At 43.3% G+C, this 21,294-nt stretch overlaps 1 protein-coding gene across 1 annotated transcript; it reads right to left on the bottom strand.

Moving 5' to 3' along the window:
* Positions 1-14,341: 14,341 nt before the first annotated feature.
* On the bottom strand, positions 14,342-17,800 carry galr1a (galanin receptor 1a). Its single transcript, XM_072370456.1, has 3 exons — positions 17,162-17,800; positions 16,832-16,897; positions 14,342-14,738 (listed from the first exon to the last, which is right to left on the bottom strand). The coding sequence occupies exons 1-3, from the start codon at positions 17,798-17,800 to the stop codon at positions 14,388-14,390; spliced, it is 1,056 nt and encodes a 351-aa protein (XP_072226557.1). The 3' UTR covers positions 14,342-14,387.
* Positions 17,801-21,294: the final 3,494 nt, after the last annotated feature.

Here is a 21,294-nt window from a genome sequence, read left to right as displayed (position 1 = left end):
TCAGATACTGGGTTCTTATTCAAATAAAAGGAAGGATCCTGCACCAAAATAACAGGAAAACTATCATCTGCATGCAGAAATGTGCAGCTGAGGGCTCAAATCTCCCGGTTTCACATGAGAAAACCTGTGGTTTTGGATTATTTCGACAGGTTTTTCAACATCTGCACCGAGGAGGAAACTCTCCGGAGGAATTATCAGCTCCTGGGGACAAAAGAATTCTGCATTTTCAGGTTTTAAGGGAATTTAATGTTGGAGCCACAGCTGTAGCGCCTCCTTGTGTTATCAGAACATTTAACCTGACTTATTATCATCATTACCTGCATTATCTGACAGGGACGGAGCACCTGAGCCCGGTCATGGGCCGCCAACAACAACGAGGAAGGAATTATGGATTGAATCAAAGTATCAGTGGTAGGAAAAGTATTAGGATGCTTAAACGTAGCGTAAAAACATATAAAAATCTTCCTGTTTGGGTAAGAAAAGCCCATAAAGCTAAAGTCCAACACTTCAGGCTTTTGTTCATTTGTTTGTTACATTTTTGGATTAAAAAAAGAGAGAATTTAATCAGAATTGTAGGAATTCTGAGCTGGTTGTTCTGCCTCTTTTTAGACAGTTTAAATTATTTATTTTCATGCTGTTTTTTCAAGGTAATTTATCTCATTTGCACAAGAAATTCTCTTTTTTCACGAAAGTCATCGTGAGAAATCGTTTGTCTTTTTCTCAAAAATCCCAAATTATTAAAATGAGCTCAGGTTTGAGCTCAGATTTCAGCTCCTTTCATCGCTGCGGAGGATCTGTAACATGAAGTCAAGGCATGAAAGTGTCATTCTGAGTTTAAGCTTCGATAATCGCTTAATAAAACTCTGCTTCGGCTGTTTGTCGCGACAGAAAAAATGTATTATTGCGAATTGCACTCGTTCTTCAGTAGATTCCAACCAAAACCAGTTCGGTTTGTTGGATGCTTAAAAGTAGCGTAAAAACATATAAAACCTTCCTGTTTGGGTGAGAAAAGCCCAAAAAGCTAAAGTTCAACACTTCAGGCTTTTGTTCATTTGTTTGTTACATTCTTGGATTAAAAAAGAGAGAATTTAATCAGAATTGTAGGAATTCTTAGCTGGTTGTTCAGCCTCTTTTTAGACAGTTTAAATGATTTATTTTCATGCTGTTTTTTCAAGGTAATTTATCTCATTTGCACAAGAAATTCTCTTTTTTCACGAAAGTCATCGTGAGAAATCGTTTGTCTTTTTCTCAAAAATCCCAAATTATTAAAATGAGCTCAGGTTTGAGCTCAGATTTTAGCTCAGATTTGAGCTCAGATTTCAGCTCAGGTTTGAGCTCAGATTTGAGCTCAGGTTTCAGCTCAGATTTCAGCTCAGATTTCAGCTCCTTTCATCGCTGCAGAGGATCTGTAACATGAAGTCGAGGCGTGAAAGTGTCATTCTGAGTTTAAGCTTTAATAAAACTCTGCTCCGGCTGTTTGTCGCGACAGAAAACAAACACACATGAAGCTGTCATCTGGAGTTTGTTGTGTTGGGATCCTATAACCTCAGGATATTTCCCAGCTTGGCTTCTGTATTATTTTATCATCCTTCTCAGGAATGAAGCTTTATGAGCACCGTTACCCTGCTGCACCCACATTCCCACCTCGCATGCCAAAAACAATCGACTCGTTTCCGTGGCAACCGCTTTGACCTTTCTCCGATACACTTTGTGCCATTTATGATTAATTCTGCATGGATCCCGTTCCTGCTGCAGCCCGTAACACCTGAATCCAGTCTTTTGACCCTCTTTTTGCTGTATTTCAGCCACAGAGGAAACAAGGCTGTGTCACATTCTGCTGTTACTGAGGATTAAAGAAAGTCAAAGAAACACAACCCGGTGTTGCTTAAAAGGAGAGGACCTGGCAACACGGCGTGAAAACCTGTTTTCTAACAGAATTAAACAGTAACACAGCCTGTGTTCCACTCTGATGAAGCAGCAGACGTCTTCTGTGGAGAAACACCTCCCACTGGAATGCGTCATCTTTAAACTGTGTTGTGACTTAGGGGAAAAGTCACGTGCATTAATCAGATTTGGCTCTGGGGACTTTTTTCTGCTTTGCTGTGACTCAGCTGAAGGACTCCAGATCAGATTCAAACCGTTTCATGTGCAACAAACCAAGTGCAGACTTTAAAAAAAGGAGTGGAGCGTAGCTGGCAGATGAGCTTTAAGGTTTAACTATAAAATAACACAGAAAATAAATGCAGGGAACATGAAACGAAGCGATGAGGAACACCAAATGATCCGGCAAGGATCAACGGAAACCCAAAAGTAAACAGAGTAACAGAGGGAATAATTACTAATTAAACTGCAGGTGAGGCAAGCAGCAAATTAAGAGCTGCTGTGAAATAAGAACTAAAGTAAAGCAGAAAACACAAAAGTTATAGAAAATAAAACAGAACGAATGAAAAGGAAACACTCACCATCGGGTCGGATTAATGGCTAAATTACAATGAAACTGAGTTATTCAGCTCATGTAACAAGCTTCATCTGACAAGAAAACGGATCGGATCTAATTAAGACCCGAGATAACTCGATCGGATCGAGCGTTCTGCGCATGCTCCAGATTTTTTTTTCCCGCGATCGTCACCCGGAAGTGGAAGGAGACGATATTACTGTTGTTGTCAGAAAGAAAGAAAGAAACAACGCGATGGAGAATGCTCCGTTGTGCATCGTCTGTGCCATAACCAGCTCATCACAGATGGAGAGGGACGCAGCTTCATCTCGCTCTGCGTTCGCCATCTTTCTGAATGCCTGAGTTTGTTGTTGTTGGCGGTGAAGACGTCAACAGGAAGTGGCTCTATTAGCGATAGCTGAAATGGGGACAGCGCCACCTATCGTACCGGGGTATGACATGCTTTGTGCCAGTGATTCCATTCATTCACCGCCATATATCCAAGGATAATTACCCTCAGATAAGGAGCAGAACCCAACTGTAGCAGTAATCCAGTTAATCTCATCATAAACCCACTGATTTAAACCCAGGATTCATGCCACCATCAGCTTTTCTGGGCTGGATATCAGAAACAAACAGCAGAGGAAACACGACTTAAACCATTCATCGTACTTTTGGGGTTCCCCCTGTTTTGCTTCATTGTCTCAAACAGATTTTAGAAAATCCAAAGTCCACATTAGAAGTTATTCTCTAGTCACAGAACCAGCTCAAAGGCATGGTTTGTAGCTCGAGTCTTTTCTTCCTTTTCTTAGTGACGCCACCATGAAACTAATTTGCACAATAAATGGAAGTTTTAACACCTTAAACACCTCAGGTGAACTCTCTGAACAGTCCAGGAATACCTCGCCTGTTGTAGAAAGCCCTGCTGTCCCTGATACCGCTCTGTCTGCAGTCTCTGTCCTCCCATTTCTCTATAAAACATATATTACTGTCCTCGTCCATTTCATCAGACAGTGATCTCACATTCCTGCGATCCACATGGTCAACTCTTCATTTGTGACGTCATTAATGAGCACAGAATACGAACAACATGAAATAAATAATAAAAATAACATGTTTTTACTTTACGGCATGTAAACCTTCTGCGTTAGACGCCGAAATAAGAACCAGAGCTTTCAAATGGGCAACAAATGAGCCCTTTAATGCAGAACTACACATTTAAAACCGTCATTTTTAGTCTGGAGGTGACAGAATGGATTTAAACAAAGTGTCTGCTGCAGAATATTGGGGTCTTGTCCGGGTCAGAAGGTTGTTACATTTTCATAAAGAACATATTAAACAAAAGAAGAAGTCCACTAATTATCCTTTTCAGAACCACAGTCCTGCTGCTGATGGTACCACAGAGTTGCATCTGGAACTCAAGATCAGCCCAGATGTTCAGTATTAGACTGCTTACTTTCTGCTTTAGTTTAGTTCAGTGGTTTAAGTGTGAAACTTCAGATATAAGACCATCTCACAGGCTTTACGGGCCATATTTCTGCTTCTGTGACCACGTAAAAACAAAAAAAATCATAGTTATTGTTAAACTAAGGTCTGCTTTAGTTTAAAATGTCGGGAAATAAGAAAAAACAGGAGCGTTTGTGTCGAAAACTTTCTACAATCGGTTTGTGTCGTCTACTCTAAATCTGAAATAAATCAAATCTTCAGCTGAGCAGAAGCCCTCAGATGAAGCAGATGTGTCGCACTGTGCTGCAGATTAACAAAGGGAAGAGGTTCTCGGAGCTCCTCGCTGATGTTCTCCGTGTGCAGGATCTGGAGCTGGAGTCACAGTTCATTTCATTTTTCAGCACAGAGGCGATCTCAGCTGTTATCTGATGAAACTCAACAACTATCACTAACCGAATAAAGCTCTTTTGAGAGCTCCCTAACAGAAATCCCCCCCTCCTCTTTGTCCGTCATTTTGAATTCATTGGTCCCCTCTCAACAACATGATAGAAATAATCTCACCGCCTGAGATTGACACTTCATTTCAGAAATCAATATTTACAATTTACTTCTTTCAAAGTTCATTCTGGGAAAGGGCTCCACATTATCCAGCTCCCAAATAAGCTGATCATATCTCCGCTGGCCCTGGAATGAGTTTCCTCCCCAAAATGTGTCGTTTTCCGCCCCCCCTCCACTCCCCTCTCTCCCTCGCAGAAATCAATGTCTGCGTTTGTGCGCTTTAATCTGGCCTCTGATGACAGTAAATCTTTATCTGTTTCTGGGCGAGCAGCAGTGAGCGCCTGACACCATTTCCCATCAGAACAAAGAGCCAGGCCTGTGTGGACTCAGAGATACATGGGGCTCTAATGTGGCTGGACATGTTTCAGCAGGGCCATTAATCAGAGCGGGTGACAGCCAGACCTGCCGTGGTCGTCTTCTGCCCAGAGAGCCTCAGAAAACTGAGCGCTGCAGGGCAGGTGGATGGAGCTCAAACCTCGGGACTCCTCCAGTTATCCGACTGTTTTCTGTCTCAAGTTGTTCCTCACAGAGATATTTAAACTCCAGATGTGGACGGAGGAAGTTTGCACACCTTTAGTCCGAGTCAGGACTCCAGGAGTGAAGCCAAACTCGATCACTTGATCGGTTTCAAAGGTTGGAGGAGCACAGCGGGGCTCTTTTCTGCTGTTGTTCATAAGCTCCAAAAACATGTGAAACATTTAATCAAAAGCATTACGGAAATGCCAAAAACTATCCCATAAAAGGAGGTTTTAAGGAAAAGGAAACAAAAACGAATAGTTTCTTTCTTATCTGAGTGAAATCACCTGGAAGAGCTGTTTGAATTCTCTAAAAACTAAAGAAAGGAGCTCCAATGCTTCCTTAATTATCTCCTTTAGCATCCGATACTCTGGAAGCTCCTTTAAGGAGATAATTCTGTCAAACTAGCTGTGCTATGAGGACAGGAAGCAACACAATATTTAACTTTTTCAGTCACAAACCTTTAGAATGAATATCATCTCTAATTTGATTTATATGACAGAACATTCATGTAACAACGTGGTGCAAGAGATGAAACATCCAAAGCGCTTTTTGTAGAACATTTACTGAACATTTGTAGTTTCAGAGCAGCAGACTAAGAACATTTTCTGACATTATTAGTTAAAATGCACAGACCGTTAGAGGAGAGATTGTTTCTGCTTCTGGTGGGTTTGTTTTAATTACCTCTGAATAAGAAACTTTTATCGAATAAAAAGGTGGCCTACAGTAGAATGGCAGTTCAGCTTCAGGTTCAGCTTCAGCTTCAGCTTCAGCTTCAGGTTCAGGTTCAGCTTCAGGTTCAGCTTCAGGTACAGCTTCATCTAAAGAAAATACTTCCTGCAGATCCTCAGGAGGAAACACCCAAAAACAGTGCTCTTCTGCCGCTGCTCCATAGAAAACACACTGTTCAGTTCAGTTAGTTCAGTTCAAAATGAGTTCATTAATCCTTAAAGTTAAATTATATTAATTATTATTAAAGATCAGCTGTTGTTACAGATAATAAAATAAAATATAAACCAGCTGAAGTGCAGCAGAGAGGAAGGTGTTGGTAGAAACCTTCAGGGGTCTCCATCAGTGGGTTGGGCTGTTGTTTCTGTAGCTTAGCAACAACTCAGCTGATGATGTCACACACAGCGTCATCTGTTGTTAACCAGCTCTGTGGTCCTCCTCCTTTACTGTTAGCGCTCTGTCTGCAGTCTCTGTCTGCCCGGATAGTCTTAAAGCTGAGCAGAGAGCTGTTAGAGTTGTTCCTGCAGCCAGGTCCAGGATTCCACCATCTGTTGTTAACCAGCTCTGTGGTCCTCCTCCTTTACTGTTAGCGCTCTGTCTGCAGTCTCTGTCTGCCCGGATAGTCTTAAAGCTGAGCAGAGAGCTGTTAGAGTTGTTCCTGCAGCCAGGTCCAGGATTCCACCATCTGTTGTTAACCAGCTCTGTGGTCCTCCTCCTTTACTGTTAGCGCTCTGTCTGCAGTCTCTGTCTGCCCGGATAGTCTTAAAGCTGAGCAGAGAGCTGTTAGAGTTGTTCCTGCAGCCAGGTCCAGGATTCCACCATCTGTTGTTAACCAGCTCTGTGATCCTCCTCCTTTACTGTTAGCGCTCTGTCTGCAGTCTCTGTCTGCCCGGTTAGTCTTAAAGCTGAGCAGAGAGCTGTTAGAGTTGTTCCTGCAGCCAGGTCCAGGATTCCACCATCTGTTGTTAACCAGCTCTGTGATCCTCCTCCTTTACTGTTAGCGCTCTGTCTGCAGTCTCTGTCTGCCCGGATAGTCTTAAAGCTGAGCAGATTTGTTTAGAAAACAAGAAAACAAACCTCATAATTAAGATTTTAGAAATAATTTGACACACGGATCCTAAATTTAATTATTTAATTCAGACAAAGCAATAAAATCTAATTCATTTATAGCATAAATACATGTTAGTTACATACATTTAAATCCCAAAACCCTTTTAGTCTTAAAGAAATCCTGAGATGTGTTAATAACACCACCTGCAACAAGAGTTTTATTCATTATACAGCAGATTTATGGCCACAACACACACGTGCACGCACACGTGCACTGTGAATGAGGCTGAAGCAGCCCACTGCTCCATTCAAAGGCTCCAGGGGGAGTCCTGGTTGAAATATGTTGTTAACCAGCTTTTACAGTGATGGATGAAAACCTCCCTCATTCTGAACATATCAGCTGAATTCATATCTAATAAACCCAAATCACAGCTGACATCTTCAGTGGCTGTGTGGGCGTCCCGGGGGAGAGATGGAGACCTCAGCTGGCTCAGAAAGGACCGACAGATCATTGAGTTATCAGGAAACAAGATCTGGAGATTAATTTCCCTCCAACAGCAGGAAGAAATCAAGAGAAAACAGACTGGACGAACATCCCAAAATCATTTAACTGGATCGCTTTGTATAAAATCTGAAAAAGAGAGAAGAAGAAACAGGTAAAAGCCAGAAAGAATAAAAAAATCAGATCAAGCCTGACATCTGCTGTTCAGACGAGGTTAAAACAAGTTTGGATCTAAATAAATTAGTTTCATTCTTTCCCTTAAAAATCCCGATGAGCACAAGCAGAGAAAACAAGGAAATAACAGAACTCCAGAAGTGATTTTGTTATTTATTTTTGTAAAATCTTCACTGAGTGAAAACCTTTCCATCTTTTCTCAGTGATCCTCCATCACTGTTACACTGCGTCTCCTTTCATTTGTTCACAAGCTAACAGAAGCTAACGCTATGAGGCTAATGACATCACAGCCCTGAATGTCCTCACAAGGCAACAAAAGCACCAAGAAAAGCCAAACTCTGGCTTATAATTCATGGACTAAGATAAAGATTAATTATAAACTGAAGACTCAATCTGGTCCCCGGAACCAGACATACGATGATTCTTCTTCTTTGGAGCTTTTATTTGCACTGAGCCTTCTGTTTCCCCATATTCTAACATCTTAAGTCTTTTACTCTGGATAATAACCGTCTTTCTTGCTCATATTTTGCATGAAATCAGCTCTGTTCCTTCACTTTATTTTGAATGACAAACACCTTCTTCTTGATTTATCTGCCCACTACAGGCACCATTGTTTTACCAACACAAACACAGTTATTCACCCAGGCTCCGCCCAAAATGGCGTGTAAATATATACTTATTTATATATGTTACCCTGCCAGCTGTCTGAGATCATGTTACACTCAGACCACACAGCCGTGGACTTAACTGGGCTTCAAAACAAAGGCTGCGAATATGCTTTTCTTTGCTTTTTAAAGGGGAACTCCGCTATTTTTAAACCTTATTTCTGGCATGAAATACGTTCATCTGCTCACAGAGAACAGTTTGGTGAAAGTTGGCGTCCTTCAGAAGATATTTAGATAACTGGAGATCCATATAACGGAGTGAACGGGGCTTAGAGCCTCTAAATAAGGCATTATCTGTCTTTATTTCACCAATACTTTAAGAAGAATGAATGAATGAACGTGTGCTATAGCTCTGTTAGCTCATAGCTCTGTTAGCTCATAGCTGCTGTGTTGTTGTTTTTGGCGGCTATCGGGGGGCTTATAGAGGGCTCATTCACTCCGGTACATCAGAGCTGACAGATGTGTTTCATGCATGTTCCGTTCATTCATCCATAAACACACTTAACTTCTCATTTAGGGTTTTCTGCATTTGTTTGCTTAAATTAAGGGTTTGATGTCAGCAGAAAACACTTTACAATGACATCAGTTGTAAGATAATGAATTTAAAACGTCCGTGGGGGGGAAACGAGGAGAGAAGAGAAAAGAAAGTGTTGAAAGATTCACAATTCACAGAATTCAGACTGGCTTATTCAAGAATTAAAAACCTAGAATATAAATCCAGGGACAAAGCTCATAAAGACGCAAAAGTAAAGCGTCTAAATGTAGGAGAGGAGCTGATCCATCGAGCTGTTGAACAGGTTAAAAACGGTCTCTGGAGACCTCTGCTGGAAGGAAAAGGTTAAACTAAGAGGCTGACAGCAAGTTGAACACAGAAAGTGCAAATGTTGCACCATTAAACCCTTCATCTCATGTGGAGAACACCTGCTGAAGTCTCAAATGCAAAATAATGTTAACATGGAGCTGTGGACATTTTAAACATCTGTTATTCTGTGCAACCAGAGTGGTTTGCATGTGGGAGCAGCTTTAAAAGCCCAAATAACGGCTCGTATGAGACCCCAGACCCAGATGCTGTGGATGCAGAGCAGGATGAGAACTGAGATAAAGGAGGAAGTTCAAACTGTCTCTTCCCCGGATCATCCTGGGAAAACCTGGAGCTCTGATTCAGATGGAGGAATATCTCTACTCTGCTGTAAACTGGTCAGTCAGAGACTCGTGAATCCATCAGCTAAGCTGGAGATCTCTACCACACCTTTAGATTTAGATTTCCTCCATGTTTTTATCTGAAATTAAATAAAAAATGACTTTATTAACCCAAAGGGAAACCATGCTGTTGCAGGGCTTCATTTTAAGCTGTTAAATGTTGCTGCTGGCAGGAAGTTCCTCCTGGATCTCTGTCTTCAGCAGAGCTGAAGAAGCCTAAAGCTGCCGTTTCAACACGATGCAACGAAGAGGATCGTCTTCTTTATGTGGAAGAACTTTTCCAGCCCCAGAGCTGTCCCCAGCACACCTTCAGTTTGATGTCTTCTGCCCAAACAGATGCTCTTATCCCACATCTCGGGAGCTCAGCTTCCTCCAGAAGCAGTCTGCTCAGCCTCAGTCTAGTATTTCCAGTCCGGTCAGATGTCCGCGTAAACCTGCAGGCGTCTGTATTCTTCAACCACCTCTTCTCCGAGGTTAGAGACAGTGTTTGGCTTTCTATCAGTCCTCCTACAACCCACAATCACCCCGTTTTGTGTGTTTAAGAGGAGGTGATTGTTCTCACGTCACACCAATTTAAAATAAAAATAAAAGGTTTTCTTATCCTCAGTGTCAGGGCCTCAGGACACAGATGCAAAGTCAGTTTCAGATCAGTGTTTATTAACAGGCAGGTGGAGGAGCTCCACACAGAGCAAAAGAAGAGGCTGTGAGCACTCCTCAGTAAATATGTCCGAGGACGAGTGCAGCTATGAAAGTTATAATAAAAAACCTCTCCACTCTGGGAGGAAAACAAAAAGGGCTGTGAACTATTAAATATCACAAAATAAACTCTCTTGCTCTCTTAAAAACAGACGCTCTATGGAACAAAAAACTCTCCTTCTAATGGAGGCAATAAGAAACATTAAAGATAAGTTTTAAAAAAATATGCAACACTCCTCTAATGGAGGTTTCTATGAAAAGTTAAATCAGAATCGCTCCAAAAACAGAGGAACAAAATCAGGATATGAAAACTTACCGTGAGAAATAAACTACTGCAAAAACAAAGGATAAAGCTCTGCAGGAGGATCTGTGGAAAAAACACCGGCACAAGACAAGGGGAACAGGTGGAAACACTTTGGAATCAGGGAAGACAATCAGACACAGGAGGAAGGGCAAGGAAACGAGAGGAAGTTAGTGATTTCAAAATAAAACAGGAAGTGATGAGACAAAAACCTAAATCATGACCCTCAAACTTTCAGAGAAATAACTTTCCTCAGGTGTGAACCAGCCTGAAGCTTCATTCCAAGTGATTATCTGCAGCAGCCTCCAAATGCCAGTGTTGTTAGTCTCATGCACTGACCAAAGGTCCGTGCACGGCGCCTCAGCCTGCACGTGCACAAGGTAACCAGTGCACAGTCGGATCTCTTCTCAGCTGAGTTCTCCCAGACAGCAGCGATCATTTTCTCACGTTCGAGGCATTTATCCGAGTCTTTTCTCAAATGTGTCGCAGTAACAGGCTCCGTGTCTTTATCTGAAAGTTTACTTCAGAGTTACAGAGTCTGTGGAACAGAATGTGCTGCTGGCACCAAACCGACAGACTGGCCTGGCCAGGTCAGGGTGACAGGAACAGTCCCACCTATGGCTGCACCTGCTCACCCACAGCCTCACAGAGGCAGGCGCAGAGGTCTCACCATGACACACACAGAGCTAAACAAATGATAAGAGGCTTCAGGAGACCACGGCGGGGGGAGGGGATGGACTGCTTTAACTACCATTTTAAGCATTTTGACCGACCTCACCTGGTGCAGAAAGGCGTCCGATCAGCCCAGCAGAGACTTTCCCTCCTCAGAAACATGCAGCAGACTCACTCTCCTCAGCACCCGATGATCAGCTTCCTGTTTTACTGGATTGTAAAACCTCCTGGACACGGTTTACTCCTCTTCTTTCAGGACTCAGACAGACAAACAGCTTATGTTTCTGTTTCTGTATTCATCAGACGCTTTTATCCAAAGCGACTTACAAATGAAGATATAACAGCTTTATAAAAAGCTAACAATAAGCTACATAGAAGGAACCCAGGAGTCCGACTCTGTCAGAGGGGACAGAGTAGAGATAGGGTGCAGGCATAGAAGGAAGTGCAGAAAGACTTTATTATTCACGTTTTAGCAGTTATTTGGTTCATTTAAGTGCAGATGTTGTCACAAAGGTGCATCATCAACCACATCATTGTGAAATGTTGGTTGACAAATCCATTTTTAGACTAAATGTGACCTTTTCTTGTAGAATTTTGGCTAATTTTCGGGTCCTACTTGCACTGAGGATTTTCTTTTGGGTGCCAGGATTCTCAATATTGACCTTAAAGTCAGAGTAAAACTGAAATAACTGCAGAACAATGTGTTATGAACTATTCGGTCAAGCATAGAGTTTCTGTTTCTGTATTTATCAGACGCTTTTATCCAAAGCGACTTACAAATGAAGATATAACAGCTTTATAAAAGCTAACAATAAGCTCCATAGAAGGAACCCAGGAGTCCGACTCTGTCAGAGGGGACAGAGTAGAGATAGGGTGCAGGCATAGAAGGAAGTGCAGAAAGATAAAGTGCAGAGATAGAGGGGGGAGGGAAGTACAAGGTAAGTGCTGGGATAGGAGATGCTCTCTGAAGAGCTGGGTTTTCAGGAGCTTCTATCCTCAGGAAGTTTGCAATCAAGCCACCGGTTCTGCTGGTTTCCTTAAAGAAGAACAACAAAACTTCACCTTTTTATGGGAAGGATTATTTGTTTTCTGAATTGCACACGACTCCTCAACAGTAAAGTCAATCAGCTCCTCAGAGAGACAGTTTACCGAAGGGATGGCTGGCCTGTAGACAACAGTTTGCTGATGTATCGCGCTTCTGCAGCTCGGGCAGGAAGGAGCCGTGGCACATCGGTTCAGACAGAAAGGAAACTGCCGTTAAGCTGAAGTACTTCATGCTTATTTCCATTAGCTGTGACTTTAATGTTTCCCTAAATATAACCAAGGATCTTAGCTGCTTCACCTCGATGAGCCTAAAATGTGTGGAAAGCTTGATCTGTGAAAAGAGTTCAGAAACTGTCTTCACACTGAAATCTGATCACATAAATCTTCAGGCACTGGCTTTACCGGCAGGTTTAAGATGAGGAAGCTGATAGCACGGTATGCTGCTCACAGTGTTGGGAGCTGCGACTTCCTGCGTCCACAGCGGCTGTCTGAAGAGGAAGCTTCTTACTTACAAACTTCTGAGGAGACTTTGTCACTCTGACACCGGACAAAACACACAATTAGCCTAATGTAGCATCTGTCATGTGTCCGAGGAATCAATAAATCTGCTGCGCGGCTCGTCCTCAGCTTCAGACTGAACAGGTCGATGCTTCCTGACTTTACAGTTATTACATTCTGTGTAGAAATGAAGAACCGGAGCAAACACTCTTAAACCGTTAAAGGCAAATAAAAAGCTAAACAAAATCCTTCTTCTTACATTTGCTTTTTATTTAACTGCAGACGGTATGAACAGAAAATATTTCATTTAATTTTTTCTCATCCCATAAAGTCAGAGAATCTTTCCCCACTTTGTTTCCTTCTGCCAACACTTAAAGCCGCTCTGACTCTGAGGAAACCAGGTGATGCAGAGTTCCAGCTGTTATTTTGTCCCATTCTGCCTTAAACAGGTCTTAAGGTGTGCAGCAGTGCGGGGGGGGCGGTTGTATGTGTTGATTTTCAGCTAAACTGACTAAACTGATCAGTTTTACGTGGTTTTACATTCATTTATGTGCCAGTTTTACATGTTATAACATTCCTAAAAGGCTTAAAATAACTTTTACAGCCACAAATTGGAAAAACTTGGGATAGTTTTCTGCAAAAAACGTTTTTTTCATGTTTTCTATTACTTTTACTTCCTGTCAGACAGTCTGAACTCAACATATTTCCTGTTCAGCTTCATTTAATCTGTTAACAAACATCATTTTTACACCTCAGACCTGCAGCATCCCATAAAGTCAGTGAATCTTTTCCCACTTTGTTTCCTTCTGTGGTTTTCCATGGTCTGCTTGAACAATGCTGGGACGTCCCAGGAAAAGATGTGGCCTTGAAGGCAGCATATGTTGCTGTAAAATCTCAGTGAACTTTTCTGCATTAATGCTGCCGTCACAGAAGTGGAAATGAGCTTTGCCCCCTGATCCAACCCCATACCATCACAGAGCCTGGCTGCAGGGACTGGCTGCTGACAGCAGGCTGGATGCTGCTTTTGCTCTTTGCTCCATTTCTTCCAACAAAGATGTGGAATACTGATGGGTCTGACCACAGCACACGTTTCCACCGTGTGACGGTCCATCCCAGACGCCTCCGAGCCCAGAGAAGTGGACGAGGTTAACATCAGGCTTCTTTCCTGCACAGTAAAGCTTGTGAATGGAACTCTGTATTGTAGTGCTGGACAAAGGTTTCCACAGTAATCCCTTGTCCATGTGCTTCTATCAGCTGCTGATGAAGGACGGTTCTTGATGCAGCGTCTGAGGGGTCAGAGGTCACGGGTTCCAGCTTAGGCTTGCTCCCTCGTCCTTTACACTGAAACTCCTCCAGATTCCCTGAATGCTTTAATGATATTCTGCTCTGTAGAGGCAGAAATATGCAGATCCCTTCCAGTCTTTCTCTGAGGAACATTGTTTTAAACAAACTGGAGCTCCTCTGAACATCTTTGCCTGTCATGGCGGCTGCTTTAGGACCAGATCAAGTAACTTTCCTTTCTTTTTTTGTACCTCATTATTAGCCCAAAATTGTCCCTGTCACAACTTTCACTGGAATGTTTTGCAGGCCTGAAACGCAACAATGGATGAATATCAACATCTAAAATTAAGCAGATAAGACAAAACATGAAATATCTTGGGATCATATTACCTGCAGTGAAGCAAAATAAAAAATAAAATAAATTTAAGAATTTCCTTTTTTTTGTCTCTATTTTTCATACTGTCCCAACTTTTCTGATTGGGGCTCATAACACGCTTATTACAGTAACTTAAATACCACTTAAATCAGCATTATATATGCTCAAATTTCAATATTTACAGCAGCTTCTCTCCTCCAGTATCAGTCAGAGCATAAGACAGCAGAGCAGGCATGATGGTGGCATCAAAGCATTTTACTGATCTGCAGGTCGTGGCCTTTGTGGGTCACGCTGATGTTGGAGGGCACCGTCTCCATCCGGCTGCGCAGGTCTCTGGTTTCGTTCAGGGGACACTCGCTGGGCGCTCGGCACCAGAACACCTGCTTGTAGGAGTTTCTGAAGTTCTCAGACAGGAAGGCGTAGATGATGGGGTTGACGGAGGAGTTGCTGTAGGCCAGGGAGTGGGCGACCATCCGGAACACAAAGGAGGCCTGGTTCAGGGGGAAGGAGCCGAACTCCACCCACAGGTGGACGATGTGGTGAGGCAGCCAGGACAGACAGAAGACCACGACCACCACAAAGACAGTCTGAGCAGTCTGCAGAGGGGAACAAACACCATGATCTGAGGGCTTCTTCACTTATTCTGGGTTAGCATACAGCACCATGTAAAAGTTTGGGCATCCCAAGATGATGAAGCTGTGAGAAGATTCAGCCTAAAAGAACCCGTCCCCCCTCTGTTCATTGAGCTCCTCTGGCTGCCCTTAGCCGCCTGCATCAGGTTCAAGTCCCTGATGTTAGCTACAAAGAGCTTAATGGAACGGCTCCATCTACTTGAATGCTCTTGCAAAGGCTTCTGTCCCAACTGGGTCCCTCCGTTGGTCCCAGGATTGTCGTCTAGCAGCTCCTACACCACGCCTAAGACAATCCAAACTCTGTTCATGTGTCGTCCCACGATGGTGGAATGACCTACCGAGCGCTACCAGAACAGGGGCGTCCCTGTCTATCTTCAGGAAGCTCCTGAAAACCCAGCTCTTCAGAGAGCATCTCCTATCCCAGCACTTACCTTGTACTTCCCTCCCCCCTCTATCTCTGCACTTTATCTTTCTGCACTTCCTTCTATGCCTGCACCCTATCTCTACTCTGTCCCCTCTGACAGAGTCGGACTCCTGGGTTCCTTCTATGTAGCTTATTGTTAGCTTTTTATAAAGCTGTTATATCTTCATTTGTAAGTCGCTTTGGATAAAAGCGTCTGATAAATACAGAAACAGAAACATAAACATAAGATTATACCAAAGACTCACAGCCATCGTTAGGAAAGGTGAACATTCAAAGCTCTTTAAGCGCGAAGCAGCTTCCAAGCACACGGAAACTCTAAAAAACTGATGCTGAAAGAGAAAGAGAAGCTCTAAGAAGATGCAGTGATGGAGTTTAGAAACGGAACCTAACAGGAACAGAGGCAGCTTCAACAGAAACCTGCTCGTAGGATGGTTTCAAAGGTCAAAGGTCACAGGTCTAAACACCTGCATTCGTGTCGCTTCACCACAGAAATCAGATGAGAAGTTTCCAAACTGAAGTTAACTTTGGTTCTGGAGCAGAGACACGTCCTCCAGTCACCTCTAAAGCTTCATTCATTCATCCATCCTGGACCCTTCCCCTCATCCCTGCACTACTCACAGCTTTTCAGATCCCTTCAGCCACTCTTTTGCCTCCTTCTACTACCCTCAGTTTCAGGCATCATCTGCTGGGTCCACAGGCTGATGCAGAACCCAAGCGGTCCCAGAACTGACACTTTATCTCCCCTTCGGACCAGGAATCTCACTCTGCTGTGGCCTGCTCCTTGTGAATGAATAAACCTCTAAACAAACAATCCTATTGGCCGATGAAGTTAAAGCAGAACTTTCTGGCTGCAGAAAGGGAATGGGTGCATTATTTCATAAGAACAACATCTCTGCTAATGTTAAGCATGGGGGGGGGGTCATGTTTGCAGCTATGTTTTTCATGTTCTATTATGATTAAAATATTTAATCCTAATTTTAATTTGGATGTCAGGTTGTATTTATCTACCAACCTCCTGTCTGCAGCTGCTTTGTTTATGTGATGCAGGCCAATAATTTCACTCTTCTAAAAGCAGAGAAACATAATTTCCACGACCCCGAAATGTGCCTTCAGCTGTGCAACGTGTTGCCAGCTAAAACATGCTAACCACTGCAGGATCCCACCTTTTTGCTTATGTTTGGGAGCAACGTGCACTGATAACGCGGCAATATTTTATAACTTAATATCCACTGTGGATGATGTAAAAAAGGTGAAATTTTACCGTTTTGACCCAAGAATCTGAAACAAAATGATCAAAAATCCCCCCACACAGCTTTAAGGTGTGGATGTATTTGCTTTGGAGCTGTTTCCTTTTTGATGTGTTGAATTTAGCTGAAAATGTTGAAAATGGGATCTTAGACTTTCTGTGATTTGAAAAGCAGACTTTCATCTCTTTACTCACGGATGCCCAAACTTCAGCATGTCTCTGCTTCTGGAGAAACTACGGCTGCAATGTGAGCCACAGATAAGGCAGCAGAGGGTCTTTGGATAATGTTATGAGAACAAAATGGATATTTCAGACTGTAACATTTGCTGGTGGAGCTAAAAACAATCACTTTGACCTTTCAGCAGGCAGATCTGCTCAGCCACCAACCTTCTTCTTGGAGAGTTCTGATTTTTTGGAGACATTCCTCAGCTTTTTGTGCAAGTGGTTTAAAACCTACAACCAGAAAAGAAGAAAAAAACAGTTGTAAGTGCTTTTTTTTGTTCTTTATTTCAAAATTAAATCATCTCAACGTCTATTTCACGCTGGAAATGTCAACATTTTGAACAATAAAAAGAAGGAAAATGTGAAAAATGTCACAATGCGTACACGATTATTCCTAAAACCAACATCCACATCAGTTAAGTGCCGTTAAACCGTGTGGAATCTGTGTTGAACGCTGGGCCAGCATTCATTCATCCATCACTCGTGCGCACCCACCTTTGCGTAGCAGACCGATATGAGAGTGAGAGGCAGGAGGTAACCAAACACGAAGGTGCACATCACGTAGACTTTCCTTTGGTGGTCCGGCCAGACCTCCCAACAGAACGTGTTGTTGTCCTCCCGCTCCACGATGCCCTGGTAGTGCGCCACGGGAGCCGCCATGACCACGGACAGGATCCAGATCAGCACCACCCCGAGCATCGCATGCCTCCCCACCCGGATCGACGAGGCTTTCCTGGCGTGCACAATGGCCACGTAGCGGTCCACGGACATCGCGGACAGGGTGAAAATACTGACCAGCATAGAAACGGTGAAGAAATAGTGGATGAACTTGCAGATGAACGCTCCGAGCACCCATGTGGGCAGCATGTAGATGGTGGACTGGAAAGGGACGCAGAAGAGGAGGTAGGACAGGTCCGCCACGCTCAGGTTGAGGATGAAGATGTTGGTGGTGCTCCTCGGTTGTCCCGGTTTGCTGCGCGCCAGCACGGTGATCACCAAGGTGTTCCCAAGCACTCCCAGAATAAAAATGAGCCCAAATACGAGGAGAGAAATAAAGTTATCTACACCAACCCCCAGGACGAGTTTAGCTGGCAGCGCGGCGGCGTGACTTTGGTTTTCCACCTGTTGCTCCATTTTTTCAGACGGTTACATGGTGAAGGATGAACGTCCTCTACGCGAAACTAAGGTGGAGAATGGATTTCCTCTTGAGGAAAGTCTGGATGGAGCTCACGCATTCGCAAGCTGCCTCTGCCTTCCCGGGTAACGTCACCAAGCTGCGCGCAACGCTCCCACCAATACCTCTCCACTGCCGACCTGCAGCTTGCAGAAGAAGAACAAAAAGACGCGCTGCCGCTGGTTTAAGACATGCAGCTCCGCTGAATTTCATTAAAGCAAGCAGCAAGCTCTGAGCACGTGTTCATGTATAAAACAGCACGGAACACGTTAAATCCATAGATTCTGATGAAGCGTAAAACATTTCAGATGCTGTGAACGTCTGACAGTTACATTAGAAGTGGTTCGTGTCTCTCAGTATATTTCACACGAGCTTAAAGCTGAGTCAGACTGAGTGATTATCTTTGATATGAAATTTAACAGAGCAGCACTGTGATCTACTGCGTTAAGCATCTTCTTTCCCATAAGCCTTTGTCCTTCCATTTGAAAAAAGAAGAAGCTTTTTGTCAACAGATGACTGATGACTAATGTGAGAAAATCATTTAAGTGTTTAAAACAATGTTCCTCAGAGAAAGACTGGAAGGGATCTGCATATTTCTGCCTCTACAGAGCAGAATATCATTAAAGCATTCAGGGAGTCTGGAGGAGTTTCAGTGTAAAGGACGAGGGAGCAAGCCTAAGCTGGACCCCGTGACCTCTGACCCCTCAGACGCTGCATCAAGAACCGTCATTCATCAGCAGCTGATAGCAGCACCTGGACAAGGGATTACTGTGGAAACCTTTGTCCAGCACCACAATACAGAGTTCCATCCACAAGCTTTACTGTGCAGAGAAGAAGCCTGATGTTAACCTCGTCCACTTCTCTGGGCTCGGAGGCGTCTGGGATGGACCGTCACACGGTGGAAACGTGTGCTGTGGTCAGACCCATCAGTATTCCACATCTTTGGTGGAAGAAATGGAGCAAAGAGCAAAAGCAGCATCCAGCCTGCTGTCAGCAGCCAGTCCCTGCAGCCAGGCTCTGTGATGGTATGGGGTTGGATCAGGGGGCAAAGCTCATTTCCACTTCTGTGACGGCAGCATTAATGCAGAAAAGTTTCCTGAGATTTTACAGCAACATATGCTGCCTTCAAGGCCACATCTTTTCCTGGGACGTCCCAGCATTGTTCAAGCAGACCATGGAAAACCACATTCTGCCACAGTCCAAAGGCCTGGCTGAGGAAGAAGAGGTACGGGTGCTGGACTGGCTGCCTGCAGTCCTGACCTGTCCCCAGCAGAGAAACAACCACCCCCCCGCACTGCTGCACACCTTAAGACCTGTTTAAGGAAGAATGGGACAAAATAACAGCTGGAACTCTGCATCACCTGGTTTCCTCAGAGTCAGAACGGCTTTAAGTGTTGGCAGAAGGAAACAAAGTGGGAAAAGATTCACTGACTTTATGGGATGTTGCAGGTCTGAGGTGTAGAAATGATGTTTGTTAACAGATTAAATGAAGCTGAACAGGAAATATGTTGAGTTCAGACTGTCTGACAGGAAGTAAAAGTAAGAGAAAACATCAAAATAACTGTTTTCTTCATCTGCTTTTGCAGAAAACTATCCCAAGTTTTTCCAATTTGTGGCTGTAAAAGTTATTTTAAGCCTTTTAGGAATGTTATAACATGTAAAACTGGCACATAAATTAATGTAAAACCACGTAAAACTGATCAGTTTAGTCAGTTTAGCTGAAAATCAACACATACAACCGCCCCCCCCGCACTGCTGCACACCTTAAGACCTGTTTAAGGAAGAATGGGACAAAATAACAGCTGGAACTCTGCATCACCTGGTTTCCTCAGAGTCAGAACGGCTTTAAGTGTTGGCAGAAGGAAACAAAGTGGGAAAAGATTCACTGACTTTATGGGATGTTGCAGGTCTGAGGTGTAGAAATGATGTTTGTTAACAGATTAAATGAAGCTGAACAGGAAATATGTTGAGTTCAGACTGTCTGACAGGAAGTAAAAGTAAGAGAAAACATCAAAATAACTTTTCTTCATCTGTTTTTGCAGAAAACTATCCCAAGTTTTTCCAATTTGTGGCTGTAAAAGTAATTTTAAGCCTTTTAGGAATGTTATAACATGTAAAACTGATCAGTTTAGTCTGTTTATGGGGTTGACAGAATGAGTAAAGGCTGAAAATCAACACATACAACCGCCCCCCCCGCACTGCTGCACACCTTAAGACCTGTTTAAGGAAGAATGGGACAAAATAACAGCTGGAACTCTGCATCACCTGGTTTCCTCAGAGTCAGAACGGCTTTAAGTGTTGGCAGAAGGAAACAAAGTGGGAAAAGATTCACTGACTTTATGGGATGCTGCAGGTCTGAGGTGTAGAAATGATGTTTGTTCACAGATTAAATGAAGCTGAACAGGAAATATGTTGAGTTCAGACTTTTTGTAAAGAAACAGGAAAACCTTTCTCCAGAATACAATTCATTAATCATCTTTTTATTTTTCCACACTTTGCTCTTATTCAGTCTTTAGTTATTTGTGTCCACAGATATTATGGGAATCACATGCAGGCTCTGACTTTTCTTTGTTGTTATCAGCACAGGAACTAAAAGTCTGTTTATTTTGCTGTACAGATTATTTTTGCACAAAATCTAAAGCATGATCACAATGTCAAGCTACTGATGTTGACTTTGTCCCCCATAAATCAAGCCTCAGTCCCTGCAGAAGCCGAATGAAAGACTTTGGAAGAGTGGCTCTAACTTCAGCTGCAGAAACGTGTCGAAGTTAAAGCCTTTCAGACATCTCCAGAACACCGGAGTTTATACTCAGCTGCTTTTTCCTGCTTCGAATACTTCTCGACCACATCTTTTATTTGGAAATGGAAACAGTTGGAGGTTAACGCTCCGTTATCAGATTCCTTCTCTCGTTCCTACAAACAGAACTCAGGGGGTCAAAGTAAACAAGTGTGTCACATTTGAAGAGTTTCAGCGCTGGAGCTTCACCTCCTCTGTTCTCTTCACTCTGTGCACATCCAAGCACACATTATTCTGCTTCTGGATGCTCTGATGACACTGCTGTGTGGTCCCGAGGATGCAAATATTTATCTTTAAGTGTGAGTCCAGTTTGATCCTCAGGAGGATCCTCAGGAGAGTCATCTTGGAACATTCAAACACTCAGATTGAGTGTGATTTCAGTCTTTAAAGAGCGTTAATCGGGTTTGGATTGACTGCATGGCCCCAGAAGCTCACCGGGTCCAGGTGGAGAGCAGAGCCACGGCTCAGAGGGATCATTCTGAGGTGGATCCTGTGTGCACAGCTGCACATTTGAGTTGTTACTGTAAGGCAGGCGATATGGGGCTCGGTCGTGTAAACTGAACCGAGTTTCGGATTCCTTTGTGCCTGTATCAGTTTTGTGCTTTAAACAGCAGCCTAAAATAGGTAGAGCTCGCAGCAGTAGTGCTGATTCATGTT

This window comes from Leuresthes tenuis, unplaced genomic scaffold (genome assembly GCF_036924035.1).
Source record: "Leuresthes tenuis unplaced genomic scaffold, fLeuTen1.0.hap1 SCAF_18, whole genome shotgun sequence".
In the NCBI taxonomy this organism is placed as follows: Eukaryota; Metazoa; Chordata; class Actinopteri; order Atheriniformes; family Atherinopsidae; genus Leuresthes; species Leuresthes tenuis.
This window is presented reverse-complemented; position numbering and strand designations above follow the sequence as displayed.